This window comes from Acromyrmex echinatior, chromosome 15 (genome assembly GCF_024713525.1).
Source record: "Acromyrmex echinatior isolate Ae372 chromosome 15, ASM2471352v2, whole genome shotgun sequence".
Lineage (NCBI taxonomy): Eukaryota > Metazoa > Arthropoda > Insecta > Hymenoptera > Formicidae > Acromyrmex > Acromyrmex echinatior.
Genome location: NC_141866.1, coordinates 3,044,306 through 3,066,398, shown reverse-complemented (window position 1 = coordinate 3,066,398; position 22,093 = coordinate 3,044,306). Strand labels below are relative to the sequence as shown.

The 22,093-nt window shown below is 31.7% G+C and overlaps 3 protein-coding genes across 6 annotated transcripts; 1 reads left to right on the top strand and 2 right to left on the bottom strand.

The window, feature by feature from the left end:
* Nucleotides 1-94: 94 nt before the first annotated feature.
* LOC105149362 (uncharacterized) lies at nt 95-10,329 on the bottom strand. The gene is made up of 8 exons (XM_011061720.2): nt 10,130-10,329; nt 9,008-9,295; nt 8,642-8,936; nt 8,110-8,330; nt 7,557-7,948; nt 4,287-7,467; nt 4,009-4,136; nt 95-3,933 (listed from the first exon to the last, which is right to left on the bottom strand). Exons 1-8 carry the CDS (start codon nt 10,202-10,204, stop codon nt 3,867-3,869), a joined length of 4,647 nt encoding a protein of 1,548 aa, XP_011060022.1. The 5' UTR covers nt 10,205-10,329; the 3' UTR covers nt 95-3,866.
* Nucleotides 10,330-10,334: 5 nt separating this feature from the next.
* On the top strand, nt 10,335-14,643 carry TH1 (negative elongation factor complex member TH1). Of its 3 annotated transcripts, XM_011061723.2 has the most exons (7): nt 10,335-10,864; nt 11,399-12,379; nt 13,216-13,468; nt 13,535-13,745; nt 13,830-13,970; nt 14,037-14,166; nt 14,235-14,643. In XM_011061723.2, the coding sequence occupies exons 2-7, from the start codon at nt 11,404-11,406 to the stop codon at nt 14,267-14,269; spliced, it is 1,746 nt and encodes a 581-aa protein (XP_011060025.1). In that variant the 5' UTR covers nt 10,335-10,864; nt 11,399-11,403; the 3' UTR covers nt 14,270-14,643. The 3 variants fall into 3 exon arrangements, with proteins under 3 accessions (XP_011060025.1, XP_087270148.1, XP_087270147.1); XM_087414022.1 differs by having other exon boundaries at nt 11,404-12,379; nt 14,037-14,643; XM_087414021.1 differs by having other exon boundaries at nt 14,037-14,643.
* On the bottom strand, nt 14,309-15,751 carry LOC105149363 (protein stunted). 2 transcript variants are annotated; one of them, XM_011061721.2, is made up of 4 exons: nt 15,593-15,751; nt 15,227-15,357; nt 14,995-15,020; nt 14,309-14,426 (listed from the first exon to the last, which is right to left on the bottom strand). In XM_011061721.2, the coding sequence occupies exons 1-3, from the start codon at nt 15,619-15,621 to the stop codon at nt 15,007-15,009; spliced, it is 174 nt and encodes a 57-aa protein (XP_011060023.1). In that variant the 5' UTR covers nt 15,622-15,751; the 3' UTR covers nt 14,309-14,426; nt 14,995-15,006. The 2 variants fall into 2 exon arrangements, with proteins under 2 accessions (XP_011060023.1, XP_011060024.1); XM_011061722.2 differs by lacking the exon at nt 14,995-15,020.
* Between the last annotated feature and the right edge of the window lie 6,342 nt (nt 15,752-22,093).

The following is a 22,093-nucleotide window of genomic DNA, read 5'->3' as shown; positions in this document are numbered from 1 at the left end:
TAAGTGCTCCATTAAGGCAATGTCACCTTTATTCTTTACAGATAAAGAACCGAAGCAGTAATTCTTCGGAGAAAGAGAAAGAAAGTTGATACTATTTTCTTTGCAATTCTGTTTCATAAGAAAAAATTCCGTGTATGTTATATATATTTTTATTGTTATTATTGCGAGTATTATTAATGTCACTTATACTTATAATATATTCTGCATCAAATTAAAATGCATTTAAATTTAATGTATCATCTTAAAAGAAGAAATTATGGCTTAAGTTTTAAGATTTAAAGATAATAATACATTTTCAATAAAGTAATATATAAAGTATATATATAAAAGAAATATTTTTAACTGTAAGCGTATTTCCTTGATTTGTGCGAATAAAGATGGCTTTTCTTATATCTCTTGCATGTCTTGTACATATTTTAATAAGTGTCTTTCGAATTGTTCTATAATTCATCGGTTGAGAAACACCAATGCGTTTTTCGTATTAACTAATGTTACATCATGTCATGAGAATGTAACACCATCCCCATAGCACCTGAAGCATACAGTGAACATTCTCCCATGTATTATTTTATTTAATTACAGTCAGTCATTGGATTTATTTTATAACAAACTCCCTCATTTCTGAACTTTATTAGATAATTGCTTAATGCATTCTCGATAGATATTCAGAAAAATTCAGTACAATGCATAATTTCCAATGGACTAAGATTATAATAAGGCCTCAGAATATTTGACATACTGTAACATCCCATGGCTCATAGAAATATTACGTAAAAATGCAGTCATCATAAAAGTTTGCTATCACTATTGATGTATATAAAAGAAAATATTAATTTTATATAAAGGAATATATATATATATATATATATATATATATATATATATATATACCAACGCTTTATAAGCTGCAAATAATACTACCTACAATTTTATGCATATATAAATTTTAATATCGTATGTATATATATATATACACACACATACACATACATACATAAATACATGATATTAAAATATTTTCTATTTTAAATAATATGAAAAAAACATCAAAGAGAGAAAATTCTATCAGATATGGGATGTTACATATCTATTGTGTTGAACATTTTTAATGCAGTACTCTTCAGATGTTTATGCAAACATATTACAAAATGGAGAGTATATAAGTGCTACAAAACAATTCCAATATGCTTTATAATTGTTTACATCTACATTACACATTCATTATGTATTTGTAAGGCCATATATACGAAATTTAATACAAAGATATTGCCTCTGTACAGACAATATTCGATATACTGATAAATTTGGAAATTTGTCTATTCATAGACAAATGGACGACACAGCCTCAACAGAGAATGTTCACAGTGTAAGACAGCAGCACAGACATATCTCAGCGCAGCCTTACTTTACCATTAATTATATTATATTCATTTTGCAATCGTGTAAAACAGAGTCTTGTCAATTGCTTATGTTCAAAACATCCTTTGTAGGCATTATTAAGGTATGGGAGTTTGCTTAAAAACTAAAATAATTTCACGTATGCGAATTTTTAAGTTATTTAACTATTTATTCGTACGCCCTTGATTAACTTTACACATACCTGCATCACAGAATTTTCTTGAAATCACCCATACACTGGCATTATGTATTTAATCAATGTTGTTTATATCTTAAATGAGAAATGTACCTACAAAGGATATTTTAACAATGTTAAAAAATATAAGTCTATATAGAAACTATATCGTATGAATTTTTGTCCCTTAACAATGTACAGAACTAAATGTTTACATGTAAATATTACATAACAATGGATAAACAACAATGTTTAACAGAATGTTTTGTACCTAGATATCTAATATGGCATAAGATAGGTCATGTGCCGAGTTATTCTTGGCTACTGTCAATTCTAAGCCAACATTATACACAATTAGTTATTAAATAAGATGTGCATGAGTTCAATGATTGATGAATCATTATTACATGCCATCTAACTACTTTCCACTTTAAGGGACTTCTAAAAAGAATTATTTATAATCCCAGTTGTTTGAGTAATTTAAAAAATTGTGTAATGTCATTCTAAGAATTGCACGAAAATTGTTCGTTATATCATCATAAAAGATATCAAAAGATTTCTATTTAAAAGAATGCTAAATAAACATTTCTTATTATTTGTAATAATAGAATATGAGATTTTACAAAATTTTTGATTTTATCTTAAAAATATTCAAGATGTTATAAGTGAACAGCATCTCCTTGTCTAAATTTAATTAAATCAAATCTTTATTTATTTACGTCCCACTATATAAGCACATATTAACAAATAAAAATTAGTATATAATTCGAAAAATTCAGAAACTTGTCAAAAATAAAAATTATATCCAATAAAACATAAAAAAGAAATTCTTTAGAAGCCCCATAATAATTTATCTTCATTCAACATATCCTTCTTTCAAATTTATTTCACTCACTCTATGGTAAAACACACAACATTATAATATAATCCTATCAAAATGGCATTCAGTATCTTCTTATAGGATTATTTCATTCAATATATAAAAAAAATATATATAATTTCGACTACTCAATGGAAACGTTTAGTAATCGTCAGTTTGTACTATCCGAATGCCATTTTTGTGTATATTACACTTTCTGGACTAGTTCTACAAAGATTGTGTAGGGCTGCCCACGAAATTCTAATTGAAATATAATTAATATCTATGTATGTGTGTATATATATATATATATATATATATATATATGTATGTATGTATATATGTACGTATAGTGGGACTTTATTGATATATAGTCAGTTCACAATGCTCGTAATGTCACAATGTTCTACAAGTGTCCTTGAGTTAACATTGCTATAAACTTGAATGATAATTCAATTATACAAAATCGTATAAAATTTCGAAAAAATCATTGATATATATTTATCAAAAATGTGAAAATATAATTTCTAACATGAATATAAAAATCACTATTTTTTAATAAACTAACGCAAAATAAGACTGCTGATTTGTATTTTAAACAAAAAATATTCGGAAAACATTACATTTGAAAAAAATTATATATAATGAAATTATTATGAAATAACGTAAAATTGGTTTAATTAATTTAAAATTATTATGAGAATCATTTTTTACAAACTTATCTTGTTTTATTTGAAAAATTTTGTTGAAATTTAAATACACTGAAGATATTTAAGTATTAATATTTATCTGCTTTGATTTATATATGTTCACAAATTATGATTCCCTCCCTGTACATATAATGCTTTTAAACTAAACTCAATAACTTTCACATCAAGATCCTTCTACAAAGCGTGCTACGAGCTGTGACTGACTTATACTTACCTATGAAGGTGGTAATTTCCCACTAATATTTTTTTTCAATTGCACACGTCAAGTGCTTATTAATTTTCTTTATCGAGGTACTTTTCGATTTCGGCAAATATGTATGCTATCTTGAATACGTCATGTCATATACATCACGTCCAATTTTTGGTAAGGTCTTAGTAATGTAATGCCATCACGATTTACTGGCTTCATGCCAACTCCAAGATATTATTTTCATTATAACTTGTATAATTTAAATAATTTATAATTTACATTTCCTGCAGAGAGAGAGAGAGAGAGAGAGAGAAAGAGAGAGAACACAAGTGGTTGTACGCAAGCATGTTCGGTTAGCTTTGGATTACTATATTACAAAGATGCTTGGTATATACCACCACACTGCAATTGATTGATGTATGACAGAATTTCATTGTACATCATTTTATATAACGGGCTTAACAAAGACACTCAGAAATACATACAGATGTAGACGCACCTGAGTGTATATGTGAACGTGTTGTCATATGCTCTCTACCGCACGCATCTTCGAAATGCTTTTTTGATTTTCCGTGGAGCTGGTGCCGATTGGGGTGGAGCGCTATAAAAAAAAAAAGATATATTTAATATGTATCCTATAAATATAAATGCATAAGTGCGAGATAAAGATATTTACTTAAATGTCGTTGGCGCACTTCCTTTGGTGAAATTGAACGAAGGCCGACTATTAGGATCAAAAGCCACTGCAGGAGTAGAAGCAGAAGAATTAAAATTGAATCCTCCGGGTGATGCAGATGTAGATGACTGCAACATTACAACCAATATCAATTTACTTAAAAGAAACATAAAAATACAGATCTTTGTGTGTGTGTGTGTGTGTGTGTGTAAAATAAGTATTATATTTAAAAAATATTAATATTTTAAATATATATGAATAAAAATTTTTATATTTACCATTCCTCCAAAATTAAAACCTGATGTCGCAGCAACTGGAGCTGTAGATCCAAAATTGAATCCTGTACTGGACGAAGGAGTAGATGAGAACGATGATGTTGCTGGAGTTTGTGGATTTGCTTGTGGAGCACCGAATATCGGAGTGGCCGCTGTACCTTGACCAAATGCCGCCGGTGCTTCTTGTTTAGTAGATGGATTAAACGCAAAATTGGTGTTTGTTGGAGCGGAGTTAGCTCCAAATGTATCATTACCGAAAGTGTTGTTACTATTCTGTGGCGTACTTGAATTACTACCAAACGTAAAGAGCGGCTTCGCAGGTGACGTGGCCGGATTAACATTTGCAGAGAAGTTAAATCCGCCGCTTGCCGGCTGTTGCGATGAAGCCGAGCCGAATGTGAATAAAGAAGAATTGTTCGATGCAGCATTAGTTTCGACAGGTTTGGTGGTGGTTGAAAACATAGTAGACGTTGTCGTAGCACTGCCAAAAGCAGATGTATTATTTCCAAAGGCCGGGGTATTAGTTGATCCAAAAGGTGTCGAAGTAGCACTGTTGGACGGTGTGCCGAACGTTGATAGAGGGTTTGCCGTGGGTGAATTGAATACGGGTAACTTCGTTTCCGGTGTAGCAAAAATTGGTGATTTACTCTCGGTGTTACTGCCGAACGTCGGAACATTTCCTTTGTTCTCGGGAATGACGAATCCTGGTTTGCTACCCGTCGTGGTGTATGATGACTGTTTATCCGTGCCAAATGCTATCGTCGTCTTCGACTCGTTGGTGAACAGCGGTGTGGAACTTGAGACGATCGGAAAAATCGGAGCGATCGGTGTATTGTTTACGGCTTTATTAGTTGGAGTAGTCTCGGTTGCCTTCTCTCCAAAAGACACGCTCGTGGATAACGTGACAGATGACGTCGGAATTTGGCTAAAAGACGGTACTGTAGTTGACTGAGATGTCTTTGTATCGGAAAATGTGAAAGTAGGTTGAGCAAAAGTTGGAAGACAAGTAGTCGTTGCATTCGTGGAAGTTATAGTAGCAGCGCTTACACTGCTCGATACCCCGAATGAGAATGTCGGCTCCGATTTTGCGTCTAATATATTCTTTGTAATATTTTTTTGCGTCAGTAACGACGATAATGTCGTATTAGTGCTAGTTGGTACTGCATCAGTTGTTACTGCTGGCTTGGAGCTTTCTGTCACAGTGGTTGCAAAGGAAGTCTTTTTTGGGGGACTTTGAATACGTTGATTCTTGTTTGGAAAGGCGAATCCTAGTTTCTCATTTAAAAATCCTCCCATAAAAGAGAAAGAAGGACCAGTCGATGAAGCGCTAGACACAATGCTTGTACTCTGTTTCTCACTTGTTGTTGTTGAACTATCGCTTTTTGGTATACCGAAAAGCGTTTCCTGTTTAGATTCCTGATTTTGATTAGTAGATTCGGATTTTTCATAACTCTTCACATTGAGTACAAATCCTGTACTACTAGAAGAAGACGTAGTGACACTATTAGTAGTTTTAACTGCTTCACTTACAGCTTTATTTTCTTCTTTCGGAATGCCAAATGTAAACTGTGCCATACCACTATTCTGTTGTCCACTACCAAATTTAAATCCGTTCAAGGGAGATGTTGTGTCGGATTTAGATTGATTGTCAGATTTATCTATACCAAACTTAAATCCACTTGGTTGATTAGTTAAGTTTGTTGTACCAGACGGTACACCAAACTTAAACTGCAAAGTAGAATTACTCGATGAAGATTCGTTTGATTTTACAGTACCAGGTTTTGAAGCTTGACAAGCTACACATTCCATATGTTTTGCGTCATTTTGTAGCAAGCATGAATCGCAAGTCCATGCACCTTCTGGTTTCTTAAATTTGTCTCCAAACCCATTACTTGAAGCCTGTTCCACTTTGCTCGGTTTTCCAATGAAATTAGATTTAGGTGTGCTGCAGCAAGGACAGGTGGCAACAGAACTATTATTTCTAACAAGGCATCCTGAACACTCCCAGGAATCTTTGCTTGGTTTAAATTTGTTCATTATTTCGGAATTTGATATTTCTTTTGCCGTGGCTTCTGTACTAGTGTTTAACTTTTGCGCAGATGACTCTATGACGTTATCCGTTGTTTTCGGTTTTGTTTTTACAGAAGTAGGTTTAGACGTATTGCAACAAGGACATGTAATAACGTTCGTAGCATTTCTTAGTAAACAACCGGAGCACTCCCACGATCCTTCGGCTGGTTTAAACTTATCCATTAGATCAAAACGTTGAGATTTAATAGTTTGTTGCATCGCAGAACTACTTCCTGGTTTTGGTGTAGTGCATGCTACACATGTGATATCACTCTGCTTGTTTCTTACGCAGCAAGTCGTACACTCCCATTGATTCGTAGATAGTTTAAACTGAGATCCAAAACAATCGGGCTCAATTGGCTTTGTTTCCACAATTGTATCTGCTGTCGACGTTGAGGGCAATGAAGTTTTGTCATTAGGATTGAATCGAGGCATTTTACATGCAGTACATTGTTTGTCTGTACCATTATTTCTAATCATACATTCACTACACTCCCAAGATGACTCCTTATCGTGCGTGCTTGTAATATCAGAATCTGAGCTGATAGTTTTGTCAGTGTGTGTTATTTCAGAAGCCAATCCCGAGTTCGTCTGTCCAATTAAATTAGATCCTATTTTACTAGATTTGGAAAGTACATCCATAACATTTCCTGATTTTAATTCCTGCGGCAGCATAGACACATTTTTTGCTTTTGCTTTTAATCTAGGTGCTGTAGATGAGCCGCTCCAAATGAAATTTGGTACGGATGTTATCGCACAATCAACAGTAAATTCCTTCTCTGTTAATGAACGTGAATCAGTCGAATTATTTGCGCAGTCTTCAGCGTTGAGTGGATTACTGAAAGTGAAATTGTTGACAGACTGCAAACTTTTCCCAGCATCTGTTACTTTAATAGGGCTAGCAAATGTAAAAGAGTTTTCCTTATTTGCTATAGTTTTGCCTGCGGAATGTGAAGCAGGGGGTGGTAAAGTGAAATTGAAATTAGGTAACGTTGTTATTGGCAGAGGTATGTTCGGCAAATTTACAGGCGCCACCGTTTCTTCTTGTTCTAAATTAATTTTAGATTTGCCCTTTAACTTGCCGCGATACTTTTCACTATCGGTATCCTCCGTCCTAAAAAAAATTTTAAATTTATTTTTCTTTAAAAAATAGGGATATGTATATTTACAACAAACATACAAAACTACATTTGGTAAACATACCTCAGCCGATATTCTTGCGGAGGTGGAGGTGGATCGCTACGAGCGGAAACGATCTTTCTAGCCATAAGAGTTGTATCTTGTAGCTTTTGTCTTCGCCTTAACTTCAATATATCGGGGACGGTTGGTACTGTTAATTCACGCGTTAAATGGCGCAGACCAATTCTAGCAGATGGATTTGGTATCTCTTCTCGTGCTCTTTTTCTGTTCACCGAAGACACAGCATTACTTGTGTTTTTTAACGGAATTTTTTTCGCGTCGGATACAGGTGAAGAAAAATGTTCTAATGCTTCCAATATCTTTTTGGCAGTTTGACTCATTCCCGATGAATCAACTCCTACTGCATCAGAAGGTTTAACTTCAACATTCGTCCTCCTTGGTACTTTAAGTTGTATCTAAAATAAATATATAATCCAGAGTGTAATTTATTATGTCAATAAATTATTATAATTGTTTAAAATAATTCAAGTTCACTTTATAATTGTAGTAAGTTCACATTATAATTGTTTAAAATAATTCAATTAAAAAAAAAGGAAAAAAAAATCAAGATACGTACCTCGTTTGAATTATTAAAAATATTACGACTTCGTTTATAAAGACCTGCTGCATTTGCACCCCCAAAAGTAATATTACCACTATAAAAAGGAGAGGATAGTGGAGATGCACAATCTGCAGCATTTGTTATAATTGATGCGTTAAAACTTGGTCTACGACTGCTTAAAGAATCGCGAGAGTTACTGTCTAGAAATAAGGACCTTGGAGATTGTAAATGATTAGCTGAAACAAAAAAATAATACTTGTACAATATATGTACCGACATTTTAATATTCTTTAAAAATCATTTTCAACCAAGTACAAAATACATAAGTAATTTAATTAACACATTTAATTAATCTTTACGAGACAGAAAAGCCACTAGTATCGCTGAAACAATATTATTTGAAGCAAGAAATACAATGAAAAATATGAATTAACAAATCTTACTCGAGAGAAAACTGTAAGATTTAAAAAAATCATTGTCCTCTAAAGATTAATCAATTTAATATTACTTACAATTAACTTTTAGACAATATATGATTTATACTCACTAAACGTTAATTTATCATCAAGATGCCTCTTTCTACTAGTAAACGTTGAACTGTACAACAAGTTTGATGGGCCTTCGTGCCTATTTATCTGTGGAATAAGTGAACTGCATCCACTAGTACTTTCACTGGATTCCGAATTATCATCCATTCCATTTGCTATTCCATTATTAGTCGAAGCTAATGAATTTAAGTCAGACCTATGAGATGTTACAGTCCTAATGTCTGCTTGCACCGCAGGAGTAGAGGACATTAAACGACCTATTCCACTTGGTCCAGCTGTTGCAAAATCTTCCGCCTGTAAATAAGTTCTAATCAGCAAAGTTCAACTATCTCTAAATATTTCGTTGAACAAATTAGTTCAGTTACCATTTCATTATGAATGGGATACTGCTCTTTAGAGAGTTCAACTGTATTCAAAGCAGTTTTAACTCTCGTTTGTATAGAAAATGTGCCAGGTGGATGAATCACATCCATACGAATACGCGATCGTTTGCTAGGAGGTTGCTGTACATGATCTTCAAGTTCTGCCTCTTCAATATTCCCACTATTTTCTAACGCATCCTCATTATTTTGAGAGGTATTGAACCACTTACTAATCCATGAGGACTGTGGTATAAAATCTGTCACCTTGGTTGCCATTTTTCTTACAAATGACTGTAAAGAATATAAATAAACAAATTATGAATACATGTATATTAATGTAAATTTATATAATTAATATTGTAACATTTTATATCGCAATTATTGATATTTTCTTTAGCATTAAACTCAAACGTATCACAAGCAACATAAAAATATATCAAAATATTCAAATTCTATAAGATTTAAAATATTTTTAAATAAAAAGAAATAGCAAAAATCTTACAAATTTGATGTAAAAATAACATCACACTGTAAATTTTATCGAGTTTACACTTTTCATTTGATTAGATTGTAAGCATAAGTATATTTTTCAAGCTACAGTTTAAATTGCGTTACCGCATAACGTAACCGCAAAGATTCGCGCGAAGACCTACGCAGAGCGCGCGATGCTCGGTAAGGGGGGATGCCAGGAAGAGAGAAAGAGAAGGAGAGAAAGAGAGAGACGCACAGACGAATACAATTCGCGTTTCTTAAACTCCCGGAGGCTTACATGAAACGGATGAGTGTACACCTTCGAGTCGCACTTCAGCGGTTGCCGTTCGTTGAGATCGTTTTACGACAATTCGTGCGCGACACGCGAAACACGGGGAGAAAATTGAGGTTATCATCGGGCTCACTCACATAACCGTGACATCGTGGACATTGCGCGGGGGGACTACGTCGTAGGGAAAGGGCGGGCATGTGGGATACCATGCGGCAAGGAGTCGGCGTTCGTCTTCGGTCTGATCAGGGTAGCCGTGCTACCCTGATGACGAAAGGGCGCGTGAAGGGCGCGGGGCCCATCTCTGTCACGGGCACAGGTACGCTGCGGCAGTCGCTCGTTGTGGTGACGAAGTGGCTACTTACGTTGTTCGCATCGTAGGGCTTCGCATTGCGCGACGACGGCCGCCTGCCGGCTGGATTGCCGCCTTCTCTGGGCATGATTAACCGTTCTCACTCCCTGCACTCGTCGCTGTACGACCGTTATGAAACGCACACGCGCGTCGCAACCATCGCCTCCCTGGAAATTCGGTCACCGCCGGAACCGCGCACCACCTTTCCTACCTCCTACGAACGAGAGAGAGCCACGAGAGGGAATATGGCCGCGCTCCGATCACGAAGACCGCCACCGAGGCGCCAGTAGGCTTCCTTCAAATCACGCTTGACTGCGCATGCCCTGCTCACGTGACGCGCGCGTGGCGTGCTCTCGTCAAGTCCAGCCAATCGGAGGAGCGAGACTGGACTTTTTGTTTCTCTCGTACTTGATGTATCATGCACGTATTTTCAGAAAAGAAATTTCGAGAATATAAAAAAACTTAGGATGAATGTAGGTGCGCAATTAGCTTCAGGGAGCTCTTTTACTTAATTGATTATTTTAGGATTTAACAAAATATGCCAATCAGATAAAAGAGCTCACCAATGTCGCTTGTTGGAAAGCTCCCTGCTGCCATTAGTGAGTAGTTGTTAGTAGTCAGTGTAATCGCTACAATCAGTAGTATCAGCACTGTTGGTAGTTGGCCACGTTTCGACGCGGTTAGCGTTGGTACAGTCGAGTGTGGTGTGATTCATATATAGCGTGGCATTTTGCCTTATTTAAGAAAGGTTTGTAAATAATAATGTTCTTCAATTTATTGGTAATGTTTTATAGATAAATATTTCTCTTATTTGGAACTTGTGGACTACATTTGGAAATAAAGAACTTGTATAAAGATGTTCACTATTTTATGAATTATATATATAAGTATAAAACCTTCTTTTTAGTTTAAACTTCTCCACGATTTATCTTTCTTATCTTTCTCTCCATATTGAAGAAAGAAATGAAAAGAAGTGTTAGAAAGAATAAATTTATAATCTTTCTTAACTTATATATTTATATGTTTTATATTGTTATCTTTAAATATGTTATACAAATTAAAGATTACTTATATGATTATTTATAAGAAAGACTGATAAATAATTGTATTTTTATATGTATAATTTTATTTACATACATGTAAGAATACAATTGTATTATTTGAAATGACGAAAAGTTCTTTGAATTTATGGTTAATATGAAATTTTTTTTTTGAAATTTTAGAAAACTATGCAACATACATTGTATATGCATTAATATATTAATGTTTGATATAATTAAAGTATAGATGGAGACTGATTATGATGATGACCATGGTGGTTGGAGAGATGAGAGGAATCGAAGCACTGATGAATATAGTGGCGAAGATACATTCGATAATCCACAGGAAGTATTGAATGAATGCTTGGATAAGTTTAAAACAGCTGATTATATTATGGAACCTGGCATTTTTGTCCAACTTAAAAGATACTTTCAAGCTGGAGGCAATCCTGAACAAGTTATAGAATTGTTGTCCAAAAATTATACGGCTTGTGCGCAGATGGCGAACCTTCTTGCAGAATGGTTGATTCTTGCTGGAGTAAAAGTCACTGACGTGCAAGCAATGGTCGAAAATAATTTGAAAGATATGATACTTAAAAATTTTGATCCTAAAAAAGCAGACAAGATTTTTACGGAAGAGGGTGAAACTCCTGCCTGGTTAACTGAAATGATACAACATCCTACTTGGCGATCCCTTATTTATAGGCTTGCAGAGGAATATCCAGATTGCTTAATGTTAAACTTTACCATCAAACTTATATCTGATGCTGGGTTCCAAGGAGAAATTACAAGCATTTCAACTGCAGCTCAGCAAATTGAAGTCTTTTCACGTGTATTGAAGACCGCAATTGCTGGATTTCTTCAAAATACAGAAAACTGGCAGTCTAGCATACAAGAATGTGCAAAAATGGTGTGTCATGGTCAACATACTTATGTATACAGTCAAGTTTTGTTGCAAATCCTTGCGCAAGAATCCCGTGGTGGTTTCATGATGAAAAGACTTTCCCAAGAAATCACCAAGTGCGCACAACAAGATCGACATGATGTCACACCGATAACAATGGCCTTAAATGGTGCTGCTAGCAGTCCTGGAGCATGTCAAGCACTAGCATCCATGTTATCAAGAAACAGCTTAAATCCCGCTGATATCACAGTTTTATTCAGAAATTATTCCGCAACGGAGTCACCTCCTATTGAACTATTGCGCAATCCACAATTTTTAGGTAAATTAAAAACTATTTATAATAATAAAAATTTTAGTTTTCTTCTTTCATAGATTTCTTTTTTTATTGGATCGAAGTATCATAATTTTTAATAAAATCAATATACAGGGTTGGCCATATTCGACGGAAAGATCTGGCAACACTATAACTTTTGACAGAGATGTTAGATCGAGTAACGACGTTTCCCATGATTGAAAAAAAAAAACAACTTTCCGTCGAATATGGCCAACCCTGTATTATTTTATAAATTACTTTGATTTAGTTATTTTACAATGACGTTTACATTATCATTAATCAGATTTTATTATAACTAATTTAATTCTTTAATGTCTTAGAGAAGCTAGTTGGCTTAATGGAACAGCAGACGCTTGTTAAGAGGAAAACCTAGATTCGATTTTTAGTTTTACCTCTGCATATAATATAAAAAATGTTAATTAGAAAAATATTCCATTGACTATATTTACATGACACCATTAATTATGTTTATAACATTAGTAGTTATTAATTAAAATGTCATATAAACGCCAATTAAGTCCGATTTTATGATATAAAATTGAATTTTACTAGTATTTATACATTTATATCAGTAGTTAATAATTACAGATGCTATTAAATGGTGATGATTCGGATCCAATTAATGATGATATAAATGTAGTTAATGGAATATTTTTCTAATTAACATTTCTTGTATTATATGTAGAGATAGAACTAAGAATCAGATCCAGATCTAGATCTTTCCCTTAACAGTAAGCTACTGTTTCATTAAGTCACTTAGCTTTCCTAAGAAAGCAAAGAATTGAACTTGCTATAATAAAATTTTGTGTTCTTTCTTGTAGAATTACTGGTCGATGCGCTTTTTAAACCCGGCGTAAAGATAAATCCTGAACACAAATCAAAATATATATATTTACTAGCTTATGCAGCAAGTGTATGTGAAACAATCCCTAAAAAAAGCAATATTCGCAAAATTAATAAGGATGAGTTGAAAACGACTATTCAGGCAATTGAGAAAGTGCATAATATATGTAATGTAAATAAAGGCTCGACGGAGTTAATAGCAGAATTGCACACTTTGTATCAATGCATACGGTAACTATTGATTTCGGATATTTTTTTTCATGTCAGGGAAAAAACATTTTTACTAATAAATTACAGATTTCCTGTTGTAAGCGTGGGTATAATACGATGGGTAGAGTGCACTGTGACTGAACCATCATATTTCAAATTATGTACAGAACATTGCCCTGTACACCTCGCTTTACTGGACGAGGTTGTAACTTGCCATCCTTTGTTGCATCCAAAAATACTAAGATTACTTGTGCACTTGTTTGAAAGCAAACAAGACGAATTAGAGATACTTGTACAAGTAAGCATATTTCATGTATTAATTAACAGATTTAATTAGAACAGCTATCGATATTTTATATGAACAATTTTTTTCTTTGTCTAGCTGGAAATGAAAAAGATGTTAATCGATAGAATGGTGAATTTACTGAGTAGAGGTTGCGTAGTACCAGTTGTATGCTATATTAAGCAATGTTGGCAACGTGGAGATACAGATGTATCTTTAATCAGATACTTCGTTACTGAGGTAAATTACAATACTGTTTTTTAATACCAGTTATATCGATATTTTACGATGTATTTATAATGCTAGGTCTTGGAAGCGATAGCCCCTCCATATACAGCTGAATTTGTACAATTATTTTTGCCAATGGTTGAAAATGAAGAGATTACTGGAACTATGCGTGGAGAAAATGAAAACGATCTAGTTTCTGAATTTATTAGTAAGTATGATGTTCAAAAATTACTAGTACTTTTGTCATGTAAAAAATAAATGCATCTTATTTTTTAGTTCACTGCAAGACACACTGTCCTGTTGTAAGATGACGGTATAAAAATTAATCATGAGGACAAATAAAAAAAAAGTGACAGTGCGAAGAATATTTTTATTTTGTATAGAGATGGAGATCTTCACATATACTTATGGCTATAAATATATACTGGATGAATTCTGCATCCATCTGTGATATTGTCTAAGCATTTTCTGTAACAAAAATATTTGTATATATATTAAAAAAAATATATATATATTATGAATATTATAAATTTTAAAGAGGATAAGATTTATTAATAAACATAAAGATAAAATATTAATTGACTTTAAAGAATTTTAATCATTGTTACATATATAAGGTCATATCTATTCAACTTGTATAATAAATATCTTGTAACATAAAGAATAAATATTGAGTACAAGAACATTTCTTTCGTGCTGTTAGTATATTATTTAAAATTATGAAATATGGATATGAAACATGAAGAATAATTGTTAGATCCTTTTATACACACAGTATTCAATGAGAAATAACACAGATATCGAATCGATGTTGAATTGATAATTTCGATGTTAAATCAACATGTAATTGGTCATTTCTCGCTGAATAAGAGGTAATGGAAAACTGCTAATTATATTATACACAATCATCAATTGCAAAGGCAAATAAATGCTTTTTAAAATAAATTGTCACACCTGCATTAAAAACTATTAATATTGAAGACATTATTAAAACAAAAAACATTTTTCTAATGATAGATTCCAAACATTCACTTACTGATCATTACGATCACATCTTTTCAGCTGTAACAAAATATATTGTACATATAACAAAAGTATAATAAAAGAATAAAGAATATATAAATTCTACAAAATATAGTGTATAAAAAAAGAAATAGTGGCAGAAATGATATGATAAATGATGACAGAATAGAATCGTTGCAAAGATTACATTTCTCTTCATTAATATAAATTCGAGAATGAAATAATAAATCCGAAGATATACGTACTGATGGGTTTCCCATCTTTCCATTGAGTAAACTTCACATTAACTTCGTCGCGTTTAACAGCCTCTACCCTCAAGTCGGCTTTCAAGGCTTGCCTGACTAACCTAGCTGCAATTTGAGAGTAGTTGATGTAACTGTAACAAGAGATGAAGGAATAGAAAATTCGTATAAATATATATTCTCCAACTTTTAAAATATTTCGTTATCCACAAATAACAATTAACATTGAATAAAAATGAAATTTTACGTTAATTAACGATCAGATGACAATTCGATTACATAATGCGATTCTAATGTAAGATTATATCATGTACTTGACATATATCAAGAAAATATGTAAAATACGGAGAATGGTAATAATTTCTTTACTTCAATCCTGCCTGTCTCCACGCTGACATTTTTTTTGATTAATTATATTCGACAAAGGATGAGAATTTTAACAAACACACTGCAACCTGTAACACACGACAGATTGCAGTGCCAACTGTAGCAAATATCTGTACTATTATGTTAGAACTGTCTGAGATAGAACAGGTTAGAATTATTAATCCATATTGTTATTTAACATACGAAAAAAAAGATTAGAAATAAAAATTTTGCCTTAAACAATTTCACTTGAATTATAATGATTATAATATAGATTAACTTTAATCTCGATTTAATTTATTCTCTTTATCTTTTCCTAATTTTTAGAATTAGAAAAAGATAAAAAGACAAAAATTGATAGAAATGAATGTATAATTTACTGATAAGTTAATCAAAATACGTTACTTTATAAATTAAGTCTAAATCTGATATATATTGTTTTATCTTTATACGATTATTTTATTATAAAAATAAGAAGTAACAATAAAAAAAATTTAGACATTATTATAATCATTATTTTAATGAAAATTGCAGATTCAACGGAAAACGTCCAAATTCTTTTTTCTCATTAGCTGCTGAGAGAAGTGTAGAAGATGCCAGAAAGAATAAGGAATAACGATTTCAACCTATCAGAAATCGTGTTGTGGACACATCAATTCCGATGTGTCCAATTTCTGATAGTTTGAAATCGTTATTCCTTATTCCTAATTCCTTCCTAAATATAGTCTCTGATACGAGTTCGATGTCAGGTTCTTTTTTATATACGGGACTTTAGCCGTAATCATTAGTGTTGCAATGAAAATGAAGCGCAATAACGTGACATTAGTATTACGCATGCGCGTATCTGTCTGAAACATGATTGGTGCTTTCAATAAATTTAAAAGTTACCTGATGCCGAGCATGGCCGCGAGCCATAGTCGCGTCGAATTTATTCACGTCGGAATCAGGTTTATTGTCTCGAATGTAAAGCTATAATTCCACGATATCATTAGCAGGAAGACTGAATTAGCATTGATAAAAAAAATCTATACGATATAAATACGAGGTATGTGCTTTATAATATTTGGATCCTCAAGCTTGCTTCAACAATCTTTCGTGATCGCGTAAATGAAGGAATACCACGCAAAAACAAGCGCGACACTAAATTTTACATCTTACAGAGAATTCTATATAATGAGCGTGGGAAAGAGCGTGGGAATATTTTATATTATTTAATCATATTTATAATTAATATAATATAAACGCATAACTGAGGACTGTACCTTATCAGGTAAGCTGACGTTATTTGTCGTCATTTTGACGTCAAAAGATGTCAGCTTAATTATTATTACCTGGTGTTCTCTCTTCTTATCTTCTTAGTTCTTTTCCTATAATAATATGTAGGATTGTGACGTATCTGGTATTTTTTACAGATTGTAATTAGAAGAATCCTCGTATTGAGGACGTTACGAAACACTGCTGTATCTGAAAGCTGAATGGTGAGGTACGTTTATGGAGTGCAGCTATTTCTCGGAAACAATGGAATTGACAATGAACGAGCAACATGCATTGTGTGCGCGTAAGTCTGCTGCATTTATTATTGGAAATGATTTAGATGAGTCAAATTGAAGAAAAAAGTTTTACGATGTGAATATAGTAGTAACAAAAAATAATAGACGAATTGAAGCCTAAAGTAGTTATAAAAGTGCGAGTGTATACATAAAATAATATATTTAGCAATATTAAGTTATAAAAAACGTTAAAACAAGTATTAAATTTTTCTACTACCTACTCTTTGTTACGATTCCACAAATTTTGATAAAAGGAATACAAATATAAATTTCATGCTCTTTACTATAATATAATTTAAAAAAAAAACAAAAGTATAACACAAATAAATTATTATAGCAAAAATAAAAATTCAAATATAAACTCAAAAGCAATAGAAAAATTTATTCAATAGCATATTTCATGCAATAAACCTAAAATTACGTAAAATCAAACGTTCAGAATAACAATGCAAATTTGAAATCAGTTTTGTCACAATTCGTTGCTGTTTTGCGCCGAATAAGAAACTTTATTTAAAATATAATCCTTCAATAATATCTATTCAGTTTTTCAATGATTTTTTGCTGTCGAGTAAATGTGTGCAAAATGATAGACCTATTTAATACAATTATTATCTATTCAAATTAGACATTGCACATTTTCTTATCTACATCTTACTAATTTATATAATTATCAAGTCTTTAATTTAATGCATATTATTTTGCTAGTTTTGCATTATATGTGTGACTCTCTTCTATCGTATAAATTACTTCTTGACATTGTGATAACGGAATTCATGTTTTTTCCTTTCAAGCTAGTTCAAATATAGAGTACACGCTTTCGATGTTTTATAGTCTGTTAATTATCACTAATTTTATATAAATTTCCACGTTTCTCATTATAAATTATTTTCTCACGATAAATGTTCTTTAATCTATTGCTATCAAAATTCCCATTGCAATCGTAATTTTACTATATTACAGTAATTAATTTTATGTCCGGATAAATGGTGCGTAATAACAATTCAGTCGACAATAATTAAAAATAATATAACATCACTATTATAATTTCGCATTTAACATTGTAACTTTTATAAAACATGTGTTATATTATGTCTATGTTGTACATGCATACATTTTTTTTATTTGTGCATAACAATGATTTAAAATTAAAAGATGGTTATAGAATTCTATGTTAAAAAAATTGGGAACCTTATTAAAATAACAGCTAATCGAGCTAATTTGTCGAGTATTATGTTTCGTCGCAGCATATAGTAAATCGATTAGAAAGACGTCATGTGTCATCGTACAAGGTGTGCTTAAAAACATACGTGTCATGATTTTGCGTGACGCGCTTTTGCGAAATAATATTGTTTTGTTTATGCTCATGGCGTTTTCGCACCTTCGCTCAAAATGCGACATGTGACTACGTTACGTAATTGTAGTTTATCCTCTTTCTTTGGACGGCAATACTGCATTTCGTGCAAGAACAATAACCTTAGGCGATGAGAAAAAGTCATCGATTGCAAAAAATCACCGATTGGCATGCATCGCGAATATAATGTAGCTCATTATTACAAACTATGTACTAATATAATTTAATTTTTGAGCATGGGCGATAACATTTTTCATCGATATACATTATTTAAAAATCATATTTATATAATACAATTATATTATACAATTATATTGTGCTCTAATAATCTGTCTCAAAGCACATTTCCTTAAAATTTCTTTTATTTCATGCAAGAGAAAAAAAGTTGCAATTATTATAATTCAACTACAATTTCAATGTCAATCTTATATCCTTTGAGAACTATAAACATAATTGCTAACATTATAACAGTAATAAACTGTAAAAAAAATGGAGCCATAATTATTTTAAAATATAATTATAGTCACAAATACCAACTTTTTTTGTCTTGTGCAGAAATAGATTTGTTTAGACACTACTTAATTATACAATTTGATAATAATTTATAATAATTTTGAATAATTATTAATCATATTTATATGTAAAATAATATGTTTATTACGTACATAATTACATATATAATTTTGGAAGAACGCTATTGATTAATGAGTAAGGAAATATCTGCAAAATATAAAGTATATATTAAGATATAATCATTATGAGTAATTTAAATGAATTATTTACGTAATAACAAAATAAAATAAAAATGTGATGGAACCATATTATACAGACATGATATGTTGACAGACATGATATGACATAAAAGTTATATTTATAAAATCTGCACATATGCAGTAGACATGATATCCTTGCGAACAATCGTTTAGTATTAATAGTGCAATTGAATCCTTTCTTATGATGCAATTACCAGTTGATATTACAAATGTAAAAGATTTTTACAGTATAGTATAGTGCGTCAATTCGATTAAAAAAAAAAAAAAAACTATTTGACATGAGATGAAATACTTATTTTTTAATATTATCTGATTATTTAAAATTAATGTTTTTAATTGCAAATGTTTAATTTAAAAAATATATTTTATCTATTATACATTAATATTTTACTTAAAATATAAAAGTGTATTTAATATATCTCCTTGTAATATACAAAAGCTTTATTATCATTTGTAACATAAACTGTATGACAAATTAATATATGACAATAATAACAAAGAAAGAAACCGATTAAGTTGTCATGACAGTTGGCTGATTAGTCAATATCGCAAATTGCACTGTCAAATACATTAGAAATTACATCATCAAATATTAAGTTGTCCACTGATTGTGTTGACGCTAAGTTGACGATGTAAGATAGGTCGTAATTTTTATGCGCGTAAAAGTGACGCTGGTGATGCTGGCTGAGAGACAAACAATGCAATCTAAATTGAGTTTCTCATATTCTTAAATATATGTCCATTACAAACGTAACTAAGAAAAGATAATCTGGGAAATCCATTCATTAACTCATTTTTTACATGACTAAAATTACCTTAGTATCATGCAGACGTTCAAAAGAGATATAAAAATTCCAAAGATTATTATTTAATGGATTTATCTCATAAATATTAATTGATAATCCTATAATAACTTTGTACAACGCACGATAAAATAATTTACGAGAAAAATGGGAATTGTAAAAGTATTATTATAGAACGAATATCTAAATTTGAAAATAAATCCGTTGTGCAGTCAGCTATGTGCTATTAAAGCGGCACACTATATATCTTTTTAGACATTTCTAATTTTTTTCTCGTTACATCAGGTTGATTCGAAATCCGGTCTAGCTGAATCCACTCATATCCGTATATGCATTTATAATCACGAAGAATAAACAGGATCATTTATCTACTTCTTGTATTTCAAGTTATAAAATAATCATAAATATTGTATTGCTTTACAAGAATGTGCATTATCTTTAAAATCTAATTTTTTCAAATTTAAAAAAATGTAATGATTTACTTAAATTTAACAAATCAAACTTATTTAATTGACTTTGCATAAATTGATTACTAAATGGTATCGCAAGAGAAAAATCTAATGCTATCTAATGTTATATAAAATCTAATGATTGTAATATTAGACATACTTTGAACATATTTATACACAACATTGGAGTTTTCGAAATTTGTTTCTTCAAAGCCAATTTTTTTTCTATAATCTCTTTCATGTTTCTTTTTTATTATACACATTGAAGATAAAATGTATTAATTTAGGGTTTTGTTGTCGTCGCGTCGCTTGACGTGCGTTCTATGTAAAACAATTACGCGTATTTATCATCCGGGACTAAAGAAGACGTAAATAGATTATTCGGTCAAGTACATTTCACGAGTTTACGATAGTAAATCTGTGAAATGTACAGAAGATTTATTATACAAAAGAATTTTAACTCATTGTGCATGTTATTTGCGCTACTGTTGAAGATTGTATTTATCAAAGAAATATAACATTATTACATTATATAAGAATTGGATTAATGAGATACGTAAATATCTCATAAAAAATATTTATCTTGTTGACATTAATATCAAAGCTTTAGACATTAATTGTTTTGGATACCTTGAGAATCTTCTTCTTATACCACAGAAGAGTTTATATACGAAAAGAGACAGTTTTTGTCTTTTTTTATGTAACAATCTACGCAGATTGTGAATACAGATAAATATATTCATAGATTTTAATACTTATTAATTTAATATAATTAATTAACTAACAAACTGATTTGAGCTTCATGATCGGTTTATAAAGCTGATTGAAGTTTATCGAAATTATACGATATATTGTCGGCTCCTCATATCGGCCAAGGTCGAGGTATCCGCGAAGAATTCGTTATATTACACTTCAGACAAAGAATATACCAAGTAGTTCTTTATTATGCGTTCAGGTGAGCATGTTTATACGTGAGTGTAGTTAATTATTATACAAATTTGCGAACCGTTTGGAACTTTCTGCGACTTCAAGGTGAAAATCGAATCACGCCTTACCAATCGACGGCCAATCGAGCGATGTAGCAGTTGACCTGATACTTTATATACTGTGTATTTACGATTAATCTACATCTACACAAACCGCATTCTAAACATTAGATATACGTTACGATGAGAATTATCTATCGCTAATTTTTTTAAGATCTATAAAACATAGGTGTATTTAAGATCAATAAAACATGTATATGCAATTATACTTTCAGTCTCTCCGGATTGCGTCATGATAGAGTTATCAGAATCCGAAAGATAGATCTGTAATACAGAAGAATAAACTCATAATGATTTACTATCGTTGATTTCAAAATTATAAAATACCAGGTTGAGCAAACCATAAAAAATCTGCTTTCAACCGGTACAAACTGTGTCGTTAACGAAAACATCAGGGTACCATCGGAAAATACACATTACGCTTATCAAATTAACATACAACGCGAACGATTCCGCTCTTCTTCCCATTCATGGATACTTCTGTTGTAAAAGTTATCACTAATCACTATATAAACGCCGTCTAGCCGAAGTA

Excerpts from the sequence above, each read along its gene's own strand:
- LOC105149363 (XM_011061721.2), bottom strand. The coding sequence starts at position 15,621 with ATGTCAGCGTGGAGACAGGCAGGATTGAA. Across the intron at positions 15,358-15,592 it reads TGGAGACAGGCAGGATTGAA|TTACATCAACTACTCTCAAA; the intron begins GTAAAGAAATTA and ends CTCTTGTTACAG.
- TH1 (XM_087414022.1), top strand. The coding sequence starts at position 11,404 with ATGGAGACTGATTATGATGATGACCATGGTGGTTGGAGAGATGAGAGG. Across the intron at positions 13,746-13,829 it reads AATTAGAGATACTTGTACAA|CTGGAAATGAAAAAGATGTT; the intron begins GTAAGCATATTT and ends TTCTTTGTCTAG. Across the intron at positions 13,971-14,036 it reads TCAGATACTTCGTTACTGAG|GTCTTGGAAGCGATAGCCCC; the intron begins GTAAATTACAAT and ends TTATAATGCTAG.
- LOC105149362 (XM_011061720.2), bottom strand. The coding sequence starts at position 10,204 with ATGCCCAGAGAAGGCGGCAATCCAGCCGGCAGGCGGCCGTCGTCGCGC. Across the intron at positions 8,331-8,641 it reads TGATGATAAATTAACGTTTA|CTAATCATTTACAATCTCCA; the intron begins GTGAGTATAAAT and ends TTTTTGTTTCAG. Across the intron at positions 3,934-4,008 it reads AGTGCGCCAACGACATTTAA|CGCTCCACCCCAATCGGCAC; the intron begins GTAAATATCTTT and ends TTTTTTTTATAG.